Below are 17,500 nucleotides of genomic sequence, written 5' to 3'. Positions count from 1 at the left end.
TTTGTGTGTGGGTGCGTGTTTGTGTGTGCAGGTGTGTGTGTGTGTGTGTGTGCAGTTGTCATTGCGTGTGTGTGTGTGCAGTTGTCATTGTGTGTGTGTGTAACAGTGTGTGCCTCTATGTGTGTGTATCAGGAGCTACCTGTTGCCCTGACGATGATTCCAGGGGTGAAGTGCACACCTGATCTCCTGCCACAGCCACTGTTCAAAAGGAAGGTAAGGACACATACACACACACTTACAGCAGGGGTGTCCCTCTCTATCTTCAACATCTCCTCCAAGAGGAACTCCTTTTCTAATGCTTCTAATATGCTCACACCTGCTCTTCCCTCTACACACACCTGCTCTACACACACCTGCTCTACACACACCTGCTCTACACACACCTGCACTACACACACCTGATCTACACACCTGCTCTTCCCTCTACACACACCTGCTCTTCTCTCCTCTACACACACCTGCTCTACACACACCTGCTCTTCCCTCTACACACACCTGCTCTACACACACCTGCTCTACACACACCTGCTCTTCTCTCCTCTACACACACCTGCTCTACACACACCTGCTCTTCCCTCTACACACACCTGCTCTTCCCTCTACATACACCTGCTCTACACACACCTGCACTACACACACCTGCTCTTCCCTCTACACACACCTGCTCTACACACACCTGCTCTACACACCTGCTCTACACACACCTGCTCTACACACACCTGCTCTACACACACCTGCACTACACACACCTGCTCTACACACACCTGCTCTACACACCTGCTCTTCCCTCTACACACACCTGCTCTACACACACCTGCTCTACACACACCTGCTCTACACACACCTGCACTACACACCTGCTCTACCTCCCTCCCTATAGAGTTGTTTATTTGCTTGCTCACTTTTGTAGAGGAAATGGTAAACACAAGCATATGTAAACACAAGCATATGTAAACACAAGCATATGTAAACACAAGCTGACATACTCTAGATTTCATTTCCCTGACCACATAATGCGTCTTTTCCATGTAAGTTGTACATGCAAAGCTTCTCTACTAGATTCCGTGGTTTTTATTGGATTTGTCCTGAGTGACAGTCTTTTGCACCTATGATATCAGCACTACTCATGTTGGTATTCAAATGTGTCCTATCATATCACTTCCTAGTTCTTGCCAGGCTTCCCAGAAGTGATTGACACCTTTCCTAACGCATAGTACTCATCCTAACAAAAACGTAGGTGGGTCATTTGTCAGGTTTGGTTGTGTAATTGAGTTTGCATGAGCATAACTCAGCATCCCAAATATTTCTCATGTGCGCTTAGTAGCCATTTAGAAGGAGCTAAGTTACGCACGCAGGTGACACACGCCACACACACACACACACACACACACATGGTCCGTAGTTCACACAGGTGGCACACGCTCACACACACACATGGTCCGTAGTCCACACAGGTGACACACGCTCACACACGCAGGTGACATGGTCCGTAGTCCATTGCAGTAATCAACTCTGCTGGAGATAAAAGCATGAATGAGTTTTTCTAAATCATGTTTTGACATCAGCCCCTAAGTTTGGTATAATATTTTTGAGGTGGTAAAAGCTGATTTAGTTATCGCCATGTGGCTGTTGAAATTTAGATCACTGTCAATTAATACACCACGATTTTTAACAGTATCCTTTGCCTTCAACCCTTTTGTGTCAAGGAGAGGGCAACCCTAAGTCTTTTCCTCCTTTTACCAAATATAATTACTTCAGTTTTTTCTTTGTTCAGCTGAAGACAATTCTTTCAGATTATATCTTACGTACATAATTGCAAAAGGGTTCTCGACTGTAGAAATGGCTGATCTTTATTGTAATATCCACATTGCCCATTATTAGCAACCATTCATCCCATCCCACACACTCTACATCTAAAACACACTACACACACTACATTTGACACACACACTACATTTGACACACACACTACATTTGACAAACACACTACATCTGACACACACTCTACATCTGACACACACTCTACATCTGACACACTTTACATCTGACACACACACTACATCTGACACACACTACATCTAACACACTCTACATCAGACACACACTACATCTGACACACCTCTAAACCCTAAATACACTGATCTGACACACACTCTACATCTAAAACACACTACACACACTACATTTGACACACACACTACATCTCACACACTCTTCTTCTGACACACACACTACATCTGACACACACTACACACACTACATTTGACACACACACTACATCTGACACACCTCTAAACCCTAAACACACTGATCAGCCACACACTACTTATGAGTGGGCAGCAGAGGGCAGCAGAGGGCAGCAGAAACTGACTGAAGTGATTTTACGTTTTTTATACATGTTTGTATGAGCATGGTGTGTGTGGACCTATGTCTTGTGTTTATGTGCTCTCTCTCTCTCTGTGTGTGTGTGTGTGTGTGTGTCTGTGTGTGTGTGTGTGTGTGTGTGTGTGTGTGTGTGTGTGTGTGTGTGTGTGTGTGTGTGTGTGTGTGTGTGTGCTGGGCCAGGTGCTGCAGGTGTATGTGTGTGCGCATGCAAGGGTGCGCAAGGCGTGCAGTGTGTGTGCTGCAAGGCACAGGCATGTGTGTGTGTGTGTGTTCCAGGGCCGTAATGCGCAGGGCTTCTGGGCGGAGCTGCAGAGTGTGTGTGAGCGTGTGAAATACTTTGAGACGGTGCAGAGCCCTCGATTCAGAACCTCACACATGCAGAACACCATGCAGACAGGACTGGTGAGAACACACACACACACACACACACACACACATGCACACACACACACTCACACACACATGCACACACACATACACACACATGCACGTGCACCACACACACACGCACGCACACACACACACGCACGCACACACACACATGCATGCACACACACACACACACACTTGAACCCACACACACACAAGTAAACACACACACACACACACACACAAATAAACACCCACACACATATACACACACACATTCACATACACACACACACACACACAGACAGACACACACACACGCACATGTATACACACAAACACACGTACATGTATACACACAAACGCAGAGGCCTTTCCCCACATACACTCATACATTCAACATTACCACCACATAGACATACACACGTATAATCGTGTGTGTTTAATGCAGGTGTGTGTGCATGCACGCAGGTGTGTGTGTGTGTGTTTATCTATCAGAGCTCAGAGAAGAGAAGGGTCTTCCACCAGCAGCACCTCGAAGAGAACACAAAGAAGTAGGTGGAAAAGTGTGTGTGTGTGTGTGTGTGTGTGTGCGCGTGTAAGAGTGAGAGAGTGACATACCTGTCAACACTCCCGTTTTTCCCGGGTTTCTCCCGTATTTCAAGGTCATCTCCCAGCACCCTCCCCGCTTTGTTATTTCTCCCGAAAACTCCTGTGAATTTGCATATCAAACTTAATTTTAAAAAATCATCCATTCAGGTTGCCAGATTGTGTATGAAATACACCCTACACATACACTCCATCATCACTTAGTTTCACTTCAACCGCTTTGTCATAGGGCTAAAACCCGGCAACCCAAAACCCAAATAAGAAGGGTGCCAACTGCTGAGTCCTCATTGCAAGCAAGCCGGCTAGTTGAATGGCCTACCCAGAACCAGCTGTTGTGAAATTGTTAGAATTTATTGATTAACAACACATCACATAAACTACATATATGTGAGTGTTGTTGATACACTGAACTTAATCTTCTTCGAACCAAATCTGACAGCAAGCAGCTTTGGAGTTTTTTGAAGTAGGCTGCAGGCAGGCAGCTGGTGGATACATAACCGGCAAGGTAAGGTAAAAGCAAGACCTAAATGCAGTGTTGAAAACACGTGTGTGAAACGATAAATATGCAAACAAAGATCCGTATAAACTGCCCCCAGGTATGGAGTGAGTGTGAACATGTGTGTGCATGTGCGAGAGTATGTACAGTATGTGTGTGTGTGTGTGTGTGTGTGTGTGTGTGTGTGTGTGTGTGTGCGTCTGTTTATGAGTATTGTAACTGTTTGTGTGTCTGTGTCCATCACCCTCTGATTGTTTCTGTGTGTGTGTGTGTGTGTGTGTGTGTGTGTGTGTCACCTGCAGGGTTTTGTCCATGATGGATACCTGGCGACTTGGTAAGATCCCTCAGTATGTTGGACACATCTTGTGAGAATCTTCTTCCTCCTCCTTTTCATTCCCCCACTTCTCCTCCTCCTCTCTTCCTCCTCCTCTTCTCTTCCTCCACCTCCTTCCTCCCTCCATGTTCTCTCTCCCTCTCCCATACACCCCTTTCCACCCCTCCCTCTTCCTCCTCCTCCTCCTCCCTCTTCCTCCTCCTCTTCTCTTCCTCCACCTCCTTCCTCCCTCCATGTTCTCCTCTCTTCTCTTCCTTTCCCCCCCTTCCCTCCTCCTCTTCCCTCCTCCTCCCTCCTCCTCCCTCCTCCCTCTCTTTCCTGCCTTCCTCCTCCTCTCTTCTTCCCTCTCCTCTTCCTCCTCCTCTCTCCTCCTCCTCTTCTCTTCCCTCTCTCCTCCTCCTCTTCCTCCTCCTCTCTCCCTCTCTTCTTCTCTTCCTCTCTTCCTCCTCCTCCTCCTCCCTCTCTTCTCTTCCCTCTCCTCTCTCCTCCTCCCTCTCTTCCCTCTCTTCTCTTCCCTCCTCTCTCCTCCTCCTCTCTTCTCTTCCTCTCTCCTCTTCCCTCCTCTCTCCTCCTCCCTCTCTTCTCTTCCCTCTCTCCTCTTCCCTCTCCTCTCTCCCTCCTCCTCTCTTCTCCCTCTCCTCTCCTCCTCCCTCTTCCCTCTCCTCTTCCCTCTCTCCTCCTCTCTCCTCCTCCCTCTCTTCTCTTCCCTCTCCTCTCCCTCCCTCTCTCCTCCTCCCTCTCTTCTCTTCCCTCTCTCCTCCTCCTCTCTTCCTCTTCCTCTCTCCCTCTCTCCTCCTCCTCCTCCTCCTCTTCCCTCTCCTCTCCTCCCTCTCTTCTCTTCCCTCTCTCCTCTTCCCTCTCCTCTCTCCTCCTCCCTCTCTTCTCTTCCTCTCCTCTCCTCCTCCTCTCTTCCTCTCTCTCTTCCTCTCTCTCCTCCTCCCTCTCTTCTCTTCCCTCTCTCCTCCTCCCTCTCTTCCCTTCTCCTCTCCTCCTCCCTCTCTTCTCTTCCCTCTCCTCTCTCCTCCTCCCTCTCTTCCCTCTCTTCTCTTCCCTCTCCTTCCTCCTCCTCTTCTCTTCCCTCTCCTCTCTCCTCCTCCCTCTCTCCTCTTCCCTCTCTTCTCTTCTACCACTTCTCCTCCTCCATTGTTCTACTTCCTATGTAGGCATCCTATCCTCTAGTGGTTCTCAACCTTTTTTCAGTGATGTACTGTACCCTGTGAAATATTTTTTCAGCCAATACCCCCTATTCAGCGCAAAGCATTTTGGATTGAGAAAAGATTTAAAACAAGGCTGTGCCATCCGTTAATCTAATTTATTAAACTTTGGAACACGAGCTCATCCAAAAGCTTCCAACCAATCAATCCATCGCTTTGAGTTTTGACAGTGATTGACAGGTGATGGCAGGTGGCATGTGACAGGTTGGGTCGAACCATCCTGGTATGGGGGGGGACTCTGGGTTTAGCCTAGTAATAGCCTACTGAAATATAAAATTCATTTTATGAACTTATATTTTCCTGACATATTTATTAAATAATTCTTTTTAAGTATTTTTATCTACTTTTTAAATCTATGTATATTTTAACCCTAGGGTGTTTTTAGGGCATTTTCACTACCTTTATTCATAAGGATTTATTCTGGTCATTGTAAGTGCCACACACATTATATATGTTTTTTCCCCCCCAGCAGAATCTAGGCTATCCAGATCTGCCATCATTTCATGTATTAGTACTAGCATTGATTTTATTTAGATTTTTAAACAAAAAAGCATATTATAAAAATTCTTATATTTTGATATGTACAGTATCTTACCACAGCAACATAGCTCTACATGCATTTCATGTGAGTGTAGGGCAGACTGTCCTGAATCTGGCAATATCATTGCCATGGTGGAGGAATTCTCTGGGGCTGAGCAATTTACAGACATATGTGGTGTGTGCCTTATAGAAATAAATGCCATTTTTTTTTATTTAGTGATTTAAATGACCTTTCTGGCGCCATATCTGCACACGAACTGATCTGACCCGACATGACTCGAGGTGGTTAGAGTTAGTAGCCTGTGTGTGCCTATGGTGTCTGCACTCATGATTCTCTACAACTTTTTACTGCATTGCCAACAAAGTAAAGGCAAAAAAGGTGTTTCTTTGCCGAACAAATTGGGATGCAATATGAGCCTTGAATTGGATTCCATGCAGGAATTTGGTAGGATCTCAAAACCGGATTCTTTGCCATACAGAAACACAGAGTAGCGTTGGATTATAAACATGCTTTGCTACAAAAACAGACAAAAACGTGAGGTAAGTCGTGAAATATGACGTTATTATTTTGCTGTCACTTCGTCTGTTTTATAACCCAGAAGGATGTACTTGGTATCAAATGATAGCTCTGGGTCTCCTCTTTCATCTGACATGCGTATCTATCCGATCACAGGTCCGTGAGTAATTCAAACGAGAGTAATGGGTGTGCAGCATTGGTTTGTGTACATGACTTTATTATTTTGTAGCCACTTCGTCTGATTTCATAAGCCAGAAGGATCAACATACTTGCTATCAATGGATAGCCCTGTGTCTCCTCTTTCATCTGATATGCTTGCCATATCTATGTGTTCACAGGTTCGCGAGTAATTCAAACTAGAGTAATGGGTGCGCAGGTGAAAGCAGAGAAGTAAAGACTGTAAATTACGGTGCAATTTAATTTCATGTTTTTTATTTTCATACTTTAACGCATTGACAGACAAGTGCGCTGTCTCATTGAAAGCCCCACTTCTGCGGCCACGCAATGAAGTTTTCATCTCGCTATGATGAACAGTTGCGAGCAATGTAACAGAGACGAAGGGGTGTTTTTTTGACGACTTTGTGTCAATCGGTTCTATAATAAAAATCTCACGCACTTCCAGGGGTACGCTGCACTTCCCATTTGAGAACCACTGCTCTAGTACTTCATATGTAGCATCCTATCCTCTAGTACTACTGTTGACAGATATTCTCTTCTATATAATACAAATGCAGTGAGAACTATTCTCCTCTGCAGTGTGCGTGTGTGTGTGTACGCTTGTGTGTGTATGCTTGTGTGTGCGTGTGTGTGTGTGTGTGTGTGTGTGTGTGTGTGTGTGTATGTGTGTGTGTGTGTGTGTGTGTGTGTACGCTTGTGTGTGTGTGTACGCTTGTGTGTGTATGTGTTTGTGTGTGTACACTTGTGTGTGTGTATGTGTCTGTATGTACGCTTTGTGTGTGTGTGTGTGTGTGTGTTTGTGTGTGTGTGTAGACTGTGTACGCTTGTGTGTGTGTGTGTGTGTGTGTACGCTTGTGTGTGTGTACGCTTGTGTGTGTAACTCCTATATGTTATATTCTCCTCTGCACTGTGTGTGTGTGTGTGTGTGTTAGAGTGCGGATCGGGCCACAAATTTCTGTCCGAACCCGACCCGAACCCGACGCAGATGATGCCTCAGTTATTCCCATGCTAGTGATTAAACCTTCACGTTTGTGGATAGCCTGTCTTTTTAGCCCATTAAACGGAACACACAACAAATTGTCTACAGAATCAGATGAGCGTGCACGCACGCAGGTCACACACAGCGCACATTAACACAAGAGGCCCAAGCAAGCATAGCCTATTGAAATAGAATTCTTGTCTTATCATTGATGAAAAGTCTTGAAATGAACTGCAACAGTCTTTGAAACTACAGTGCCTCTGTCACTGATCCATATTCAGCATCAACGTTAATTGGGGCAACTCGAGGAAATCCTCATCCAGTTAAACGAGACGACCTTATAGCCTACCGGTAGCCTATGTCTTTACCACAGTATGCAACGCAAATAATCTTAATCTCCTGATAGGCTAACAACTTTTTTTTAACGTCACCCAAGACTGTGCTTATGTGCGAAATGTGCATAAACATTTGTTTATGTAGTCGTGACAACACGTGTGCATTTCAGGCGGCATGCCTGAAATGCGTTGTCATGATAAACAAATCTTGCACGCTATTAGGTCTTTTTTACATTTTACTTTATTCTCAACAAACAAACGTTTGCATCATGTGAAGCAGACCTGTTGGATACCCAACATAATAAGGACTTTTAAATGTAAAGCTTCCAATGCATATCGCCCCCATGTGTCCGAACCCGAACCGAACCCGACTATAATTTCTAAATATTTGTCCGAACCCGACCCCGGTAGCCACACTCTAGTGTGTGTGTGTGTGTGTACGCTTGTGTGTGTAACTCCTACATGCTATATTCTCCTCTGCACTGTGTGTGTGTGTATATATATGCTTGTGTGTGTGTGTGTACGCTTGTGTGTGTAACTCCTATATGCTATATTCTCCTCTGCACTGTGTGTGTGTGTGTGTGTAACTCCTATATTCTCCTCTTCTCTGTATTCTAACTGTAGTCCTGCAGTGTAAAAGATTACATTTTAAATAAATGCTCAAATGTTAAGAGCCTAAACGTTATTACATATATCCATGTAAGTTGAATAAATGTAAATGTTCCCTCCCTCCTTCCTTTCTCTCTCTCTCTGTTTCTCTCTCTCTCTCTCTCTCTCTCCCCCTCTCCCTCTCTGCAGACAGGAGAATTGTGCCTCTTTTCCAAGAGGAAGACCCCCAGCAGAAAGCTCTCATTGGCCTGGTGAGGAGAGGAGTGTTTTGAGTAGAGCCCGCATATCGTCCACTCGTTTGCTCTCTTATTGGCTGTTTTGAGTAGAGCCCGCATATCTTCCACTCGTTTGCTCTCTTATTGGCTGTTTTGAGTAGAGCCCGCATATCTTCCACTCGTTTGCTCTCTTATTGGCTGTTTTGAGTAGAGCCCGCCTCTGATGACGTCTTCATCTCCGCAGCTGCGAGGCCAAGCGCTTTTTTCAAACAGGCTCCGCCCATCCACAGTGAGACTCAGAGCGACACAGAGAGACGTAAAGATACAGAGCGCACATAGGGGGAATTCTGGTAGAATAGCTTCAGTATGTTAATAGTATTAGTTAAACCTGTTATTTAAAATGTTATAAAAGTATGTTAGTTAGGAATAACTTCAGTGTATTACTTGATTATGGTTGAGGTTATATAAATAGATGCTTTACAGTTTCAAACTCGTTATTCATTAAGTGTCCAGTGTAAACACACACACGCACGCGCGCGCACACACACACACAGGGCTGGTTCAGACCTCCATGGGGCCCTAAGCAAAATCCTGCTAAGGGGCCCTCCTACCTAAACTTTGAGGGCCAAAATGTAACCATTTTTTTACAGCATCATCTGACACCTCAGTGCTCCCAATACAATCATCCCCATTTTGGATGTTTATGGAAGTTACCAAATTTTTACCAACTTTTTTTTTTTTTTACCAAAGTTTTCTCTCCATACAGGCCCGTATTAAGACAAAACCTCAAAATCAGTACACATCAGCGTAGACCTACACATCAGCCCAGCAGCCAAAAAAAAAAAAACAAGACGTTTCCATTATGCAGAATAGGGGAACTTCATCAGCACAGCAACACACACACACACACACACACACACACACTCTGAACATCAAAACAGCAGCAGAGCCTAAACAGCACAGCTGACCCTGAACATCAAAACAGCAGCAGAGCCTAAACAGCAACCAGACAAACAAAACCAGCAAATTGGTGTGGACTACATCCACAAAGTCCATTTCTTTGACCAACTCCGATTCAATGAGAGAGTGCAGTCAGACGCTTTTGTGTCATTGTCGTCCTGAGCTCATTCTTCACTCGTTTCAGTCGGGAGAACGACCTCTCACCTTCAGCATTTGTTGCAGGCAGGGTTAGGAATATTCTGAGCGCAACAAAGACGTTTGGAAACGTGGTTTGGAGGCCATGTCTGTGTAGAAGCTGTAGCATAATCCTAGGAGAACAAGTTTTTTCTTCCTGGACGAAAGTCTTAAATTGCATGAGCTCTTCTCCAAAGTCTTTGTCCAGATCATCCGAATATATGGAGGAGAGTGCAGCAGCGCACTATCACTGTCTGTGTCCGTGTTAAACAAAACACCAAACAGTTCGTTCAATTCTGTGTATGCGCTGATGCGTTTGTCAAGACAAGACAGCAACTTGATGACAACTATGATGACATTGTAGGTTTCCACCTTGAATCGTCGGCTGGCATGCAGGCCTAGTAGAGCATCGATTTCTCCTGATTCATCTGGAAAATATTTTCGTTTTTTCACGCTTTTGGCCTCATATAGGCGAGCAACTCGTACTTCTCAAACTGATCCCACTGCGATGCCACATAAGAACGCAGTGACTCCAAAAGACATTCAGCAGTGTCTAAAGTTATGTCATGCTTTTGCAAAGTCTCAGTAGTGGCCTTGAACCTGGTTAGTATGCTATCCCAAACATTTGTCATAATCGCGGTCTCCAATTTGTCAAGTTGAGCGCAGAGTGATATGGCCCCATTTTCCTCCAGATCGATGGAAAATCTGCCCAAAGCCTTGTAGTTTTCCCTCAATGCCTTGGTCGAGTCCGCTCTGCATGTCCACCTAGTATTGGATAAGGGTTTTAGAGTCCTGATCACATCTGTGTTGTGGACCATTTTATCCCAGCGGTGCGTTGACTTCTGAAGGCCATTGTATTTACCAGACATGTTATTGGCGTTGTGATAACTTTGGCCTCTGCAATTTGACAGGTCTAACTCAAGAGCATTTACCATTTTCACGACACAATCGGCGAGGCTTGCTTCTGTATGGCTATAAATTGGCGCGAAACCAACAAATTGCCGATTTCGCCTTCATCACTGACACATCTAAATATAAATGTAAGCTGGTCAGTATGCGACATATCAGGTGTTGAATCCGTGATTATGGAAAAATATTTGGCATGCTGTAGTTCGGATGCAATCCTCCTCTCCTCCACTTTCTCACCGATTAAACAAATGAGCTCATCACACACAGTAGAGGACAGGTAAGATGTGGTGCCTCTTCCCTTTTGACCATACTTCTCCAGGTGCTCTTTTAAGAATGGATCAAACTCTGCAATGAGTTCCAACAGTCCAAGATAATTACCATTGCTCGATGAGCCCAGAAGTTCGTCATCACCTCTAAATGCTAAACCTCTCACACTCAAGAATTTGATTACAGCCACAACACGCCGCAAAACCTCTCTCCAATACTTCGTCCCATCATCTCTCTGTTGCCCGAGTAAGGCATCCACTGTGCCCACATTCCCTGATCTCCTTAAAAGGGCTAACATACTTTCACGATGGCCTGCACTCTTTTCATGAGCCGAAATTCGCTCAGGATGTTTCCAGTCAGAATATCCATATGTAAAAGCATTTTTCTGCAACAGCAATTTGCATGCAAAGCAATAAACCATGCCTGTTGAAGGCGAGTAAATTAACCAATCTTTAGACACCACCTGTTTGTTTGGGAGGTGGCATTGCAAAAGATCATTTGTAAGAAATTGCTTTTTCATACCAGTGTCGTCCTGTGCAGATGCTGGGTATTTAGCTGCCCGATTGTGGTAGGTGATGAAACCTTTAGCAATAGCCAGTTCTCTCCTTAGCTCAGTTAGATCTCCCAATAGTGCAGGATCAGTTGAGATGGTAAAATGATCCACTGGCTTAGACTTCTGGCCCGGAGGGGTCTTCATCATTGGCGACATCCCTAAAGTCCTCGTCTTCCCCCGAGTCTTCCTCGTCAACATTTCCTTGGAGTGCACTCTCATGTACCTGGCTGGAAGTGCCTTCGACCATATCTCCAATGTCCTCTTCCTCCCTCGAGTCTGCCTCGATCCTACCTCCCCCAAGAAGAATATCTTCATTCTCCTGGTGGTCAACATTAGCAGTAAGGGCTACAGCATGTTCCCCGCTAGCGTAACCGTCTCCACGGTCAGCTTCAGCTTCAGCTTCATCAGCAGCGCTGCTAGTGACCGCAATTCCTTCTGATGTTCTCACAAAAAAACGTTCTATCCCTGCAACATTTTGAATTGTGGCTAAACGTCTAGAATCCTTGTTTTTCTTTAACTTTCTTTTAGCACAACCACTCAATTGATGTTCATTTTGGATGAATTTTCTGTAGCTGTTAAAAAAGACGATACATTTGCACGTACTTGTGGACCAGCTCAACTATGACCGATTGGGGAGGGGGAGGGGCCTAATCTTGATTTATTTATCAGTTATTATTATTGTGACATCAGTGTTGGTCTTTCAACAGTTTCAAGTGAATAATAAAACAATTTATGAAAAATATTTTTAAAGTATGTGTCATGTGGTGCCCCCCATAGTTGTTGCCCCTGGGCACAGGCCCACTGGCCCTTATGGATAATCCGGCCCTGCCCCCATAAAGGACTAGGAGAAAGAAAAAGTCGCTTTGGTTAAAAAAGCGTCAGCCAAATGTAATGTAATGTAATGTAAAAAGAATTGTGTGTGAATCACCTTCACAGCTATAAATGCCCAGTTTTAGGGTCTGGGCTGTTTGCTTTGATGTCTTTAACACATATCCTTGCAAAAAAAATAACTGCTGTTTTTTCAAAGTACCGTTCAGTTATACCACAATAGGCTACAGTGCAGTATAGTATTTTCATGTCCAAAAATACTGCATTTCTGTATTAAAGTACAGTACTATGCAGTACAATGCAGTTTTTTGTGTCTAAAATACTGCATTCCCTGCATAAGAACTGCAAATATTTTCTCCAAAACTGCGGTTTTGATACTCAGAAATCTGCAGTTTGACACTTGAAGTAATGCAGTTATTTTTTTTTTTTTTTGTAGGGTCTGGTTGTGCTATAGCCTACTGGCTGACGGTTCTTCACCTGTGTGTCTGTAGTAGGCTACTGAACTGGCTCCCCTGATTCTCTTCAATATTTTTTCAAACGTAGACTATTTTAAACAATCATTTTAATACTTCATAGAGGCCTAATTTACAATGTGCATCTATTGTCCATGCAGCATCAAAGTTAATACATTAGGCTACTTTCCATTTTGCATACATTCAGTTATAGGCCATCTTTAACTAAAGCTTGACTGAAATATTGTAAAACAATTTAGTTATTTTAAAAAAAGTATGGGAAGAGTGAAATCACCGATTAGTTTCGACGGGTCCTCGCATGTTTCTGCTGAAAAACTGCTAGTTTCATCCCGAGCTGCACGTTATTATGAACGCATTTAAAGATGAGGTTATTTTTTTCAAAAATGTAGCCAGTCGCCCGCATTAAAAAAAAACGGAATATGCGATTATATTTCACAACTTTGCCAAGCACTGTGACTGGGAAAGGCTGGCAAGCAAGCCACAGACAGATCAGGGGATTCACTTCCCTGTTAGGTAGGCCTAGGCTAGGCCAGCAACACACGCTGGAGAGATGCATGTTGACATCAAACCATGGAACGAACGCAAGTTTACACGACTGCTGTTCCCGCTGTCATTCTCGTGACATTTCTTCCGTTTCTTCCCCTGAAAGGGATTTCGGTGTGTCGCTATAACTGTCTACTTGTCTGTCCGGTGTCTGTCGCTATAACTGTCTACTTGTCTGTCCGGTGTCTGTCGTACTTGTCTGTCCGGTGTCTGTCGCTATAACTGTCTACTTGTCTGTCCGGTTTCTGTCGCTATAACTGTCTACTTGTCTGTCCGGTGTCTGTCGCTATAACTGTCTACTTGTCTGTCCGGTGTCTGTCGCTATAACTGTCTACTTGTCTGTCCGGTGTCTGTCGTACTTGTCTGTCAGGTGTCTGTCGCTATAACTGTCTACTTGTCTGTCCGGTGTCTGTCGCTATAACTGTCTACTTGTCTGTCCGGTGTCTGTCACTATAACCAGTGGCGTCGTTAGACCTGGGCATTCGGGGCTATAGCCCCGGATCCTGTGGGGATAGCCCCGGATCTATGGGCCGTCAACAACAACAACAAAAACTCTAATCGCGAATGAAATAAATAGCCCGTGAAAGAGACTTTTGTGTTTTGTGTCCATTGTGTGCATTAACAGCAGCGCAAGACAATCTGGCGTGATCTGGGCAGGTTTAGAATTATTTGTTGCAAAATATTTGCAATTTCAATTCTCCTCTATTTAATTACGCATTGCTGTTTGATGCTTCTACTAACTAGCCTTAGCTAAATAAGTTATAAGGGACAAATGTATATTAGAAGTTTCTTTAGAGAAAAAAGGGCAGAGCAGGGACAAGAAGTGGAAACTCTTCAGTGTGTCATCATCTCCCTCAACCCAGGAGGACATTTTGATCAGCTCAGTTTCAATATATCGTGATTTACTATTGAATCACATGCGCAGTAAATATGGTAAACCTGACCTCATTTGAGGGGGCTTCCAAGCAATGCATGTTGGGCTTGATTTTGACAGAATGGAACTTTTTCTTTGGGCAAAAGTTTGTGATATACAACCCAAATGCATTGCTTTCAAGGCACCCATAGCCCATTAATTGAAGGGGATGGCGTCCAAAATGTTTATCCCGAGACAACGCCACACCTGTGCACTTGACAGAGGTGCATGACTATGTTTATTCTACAGGCTATTTTAATGTCATATTTTGGGTGTTGTATGTGGTGCACTTTGGCAGAAGAGACGTTCTCCTTACACGGTCTTTAAACATCAAAATATTCAGAATGCCGTGACATGAGTCATTATGATTGAGAATGAAAAGGAAGGCCAAAGTAGGTTATAATTGCATGTTCATCAGCACGATTTTCAAAATCTCTCGGGGGAGAAACCCCCGAACCCCCGGACAAAAAAGAATTCTAACTTCTGGGCTCTAGCCCCGAATGTTTTAAATAGCTAGCAACGCCCCTGGCTATAACTGTCTACTTGTCTGTCCGGTGTCTGTCGCTATAACTGTCTACTTGTCTGTCCGGTTTCTGTCGCTATAACTGTCTACTTGTCTGTCCGGTGTCTGTCGTACTTGTCTGTCCGGTGTCTGTCGCTATAACTGTCTACTTGTCTGTCCGGTGTAACTGTCTACTTGTCTGTCCGGTTTCTGTCGCTATAACTGTCTACTTGTCTGTCCGGTGTCTGTCGCTATAACTGTCTACTTGTCTGTCCGGTTTCTGTCGCTATAACTGTCTACTTGTCTGTCCGGTGTCTGTAAAATATAACTGTCTACTTGTTGTCGTCCGGTTTCTGTCGCTACGCTATAACTGTTTCTGTCGCTATAACTGTATAGGGCCTACTGTACTAACTTGTCTGTATAGGGCCTACTGTACTAACTTGTCTGTCACTAGCTTGACTCAAGGGGAGATGGGGGCGGGGCCTTCATGAACTTGCGTATAGGGAGACGGGGAGGGGCCCTACGCAACTTGCGCTGTGTGCGTATAGGGGGGACTGGCCCTGCACACACATTATCAAACATTGTCTGACACACACATATACGTACACACATACAGCTCTTTTTTATGACTTAATAAACATTTGATCTTTAATTGTTTGCACTTCATCTTTGCGTGTGTGCATGCATGTGTGTGTGTGTGTGTGTGTGTGTGTGTGCATGTGTGTGTGTGTGTGTGTGTGTGTGTGTGTGCAGATGGTGGATAAGCTGCGTGAGCACCTGAATCGTCACCTGCCGCAGTTGGGGAAGAAGAGGATAGATGCCCTGGTGGTGAACTACGTCACCAAACTGGTGTGTGTGAGTGTGAGTGTGAGTGTGTGAGTGTGAGTGTGTAGTGTGAGTGTGAGTGTGAGTGTGGAGTGTGTGAGTGAGTGTGTGAGTGTGTGAGTGTGTGTGAGTGTGTGAGTGTGTGTGTGTGTGTGTGTGTGGTGTGTGTGTGTGTGTGTGTGTGTGTGTGCGTGTGTGTGCGCTTGATAAGGTGAGGAAGATAAGGTAAGGAAACTTTAATGTCCCTTAGGGGCAATTGGTTTTAACAGCCAGCAGTACCAACAAATATGCCATACAACATCCTACAAGACATACACATCAACACATTTAGGACACATACAGAGACAAATAACATGGGACAGGGGGCAGCCGTGGCCTACTGGTTAGCACTTCGGACTTGTAACCGGAGGGTTGCTGGTTCGAACCTCGACCAGTAGACACAGCTGAAGTGCCCTTGAGCAAGGCACCTAACCCCTCACTGCTCCCCGCTGTTGTTGCAGGCAGCTAACTGCGCTGGGATTAGTGTGTGCTTCACCTCACTGTGTGTTCACTGTGTGCTGAGTGTGTTTCACTAATTCATGGATTGGGATAAATGCAGAGACCAAATTTCCCTCACGGGATGAAAAGAGTATATATACTTATACTTATACATTTAAGACACATACAGAGACAAATAAATAAACAAGGCAATCTTAAATATAAGTATAAATAGTAGTTTAAAACTATTTGTTAATCAGGAAAATAACAGTGGGGACAAATTAATTCTTAAACCTTTTTGTCCTACACCTTGGCATTGTATACCTCCGTCCTGAGGGGAGGAGTCTAAACTCCCCAAACAGGGCGTGGCTGGGGTCCGCAACAACCGAATAAGCTTTCCTGGTCATTCTATTGTCAAAAGTATGGTGGAGGTCATTAAAATTAGTGCCAGCAATCTTACTACATACTTTAACAATGCTCTCCAGTCTGTTTTGTTCTTCATAGACAATTACCCAAACCAGCTAATAAAAGAAAAGGTTAAAACAGACTCAATGAAACAGGTGTGGAACATTTTCATAAAAGTAGGATCAATGTTAAAGTTCCTCAGTTTTCTAAAAAAGTGCATACGCTGATGGCCTTTGGAACATACCGTGTCGCATTGTGACTCGAAATGTTATTTACTGTCCATTTTTATCCCTAAGTATTTCTACTCCTCAACCCTTTTGACAGACTGCCCATTTATGACTGCAGGGGGAAGAGGGGGGTTGGAGGATGCCCATTTATGACTGCAGGGGGAAGAGGGGGGTTGGAGGATGCCCAGTTATGACTGCAGGGGGAGGGGGGGGGTGATGTTTCCTCAAATCAATTATCATTTCCTTTGACTTTGTCACATGTATGTTTAAAAAGGCTGACACATGTATGTTCATTGCACCATGTGCTGACATCACTCACCACTGGCCCATGGTTAATGTCATTGTCCTTAAGTAGAGAAACAATGACAGAGTCATCCACAGATTTCAGCACACGTCTGCCTTCATGGTGAGATTGACATTCATTAGTATATAAAACAAACAGACGTGGAGAGAGGACACAACCCTGGGGTGATCCAGTGGAAGATACTAGGGCATCAGAAAAAACATTATTAACTTTCACCCTTTGAGATCTGAAAGTTAAAAAGTCAACCAGCCATGCTATTAGCCCTAAATTAATGTTGTGAAACTTTGCAAGCCTATCTGCTAAAATATGAGGTTGTATACAATTAAACGCCGACGAGAAATCAACAAAAATTAGTCTTGCA

At 44.4% G+C, this 17,500-nt stretch overlaps 1 protein-coding gene across 2 annotated transcripts in view; it reads left to right on the top strand.

Moving 5' to 3' along the window:
• LOC125310676 (gamma-secretase activating protein) overlaps positions 1-17,500 on the top strand; it is a 73,924-nt gene that overhangs the window by 37,755 nt on the left and 18,669 nt on the right. For both annotated transcript variants that reach the window (XM_048268314.1, XM_048268313.1), the window contains 6 exons: positions 133-213; positions 2,662-2,787; positions 3,253-3,308; positions 4,162-4,193; positions 8,754-8,815; positions 15,655-15,750. In XM_048268314.1, the coding sequence (XP_048124271.1) occupies positions 133-213; positions 2,662-2,787; positions 3,253-3,308; positions 4,162-4,193; positions 8,754-8,815; positions 15,655-15,750 (453 nt within the window). The remainder of the gene's footprint in view (positions 1-132; positions 214-2,661; positions 2,788-3,252; positions 3,309-4,161; positions 4,194-8,753; positions 8,816-15,654; positions 15,751-17,500) is intronic.

Source organism: Alosa alosa, chromosome 17, assembly GCF_017589495.1.
Source record: "Alosa alosa isolate M-15738 ecotype Scorff River chromosome 17, AALO_Geno_1.1, whole genome shotgun sequence".
In the NCBI taxonomy this organism is placed as follows: Eukaryota; Metazoa; Chordata; class Actinopteri; order Clupeiformes; family Clupeidae; genus Alosa; species Alosa alosa.
The sequence above is the reverse complement of the archived record's forward strand: the minus strand, read 5'-3'. Positions and strand labels throughout refer to the sequence as shown.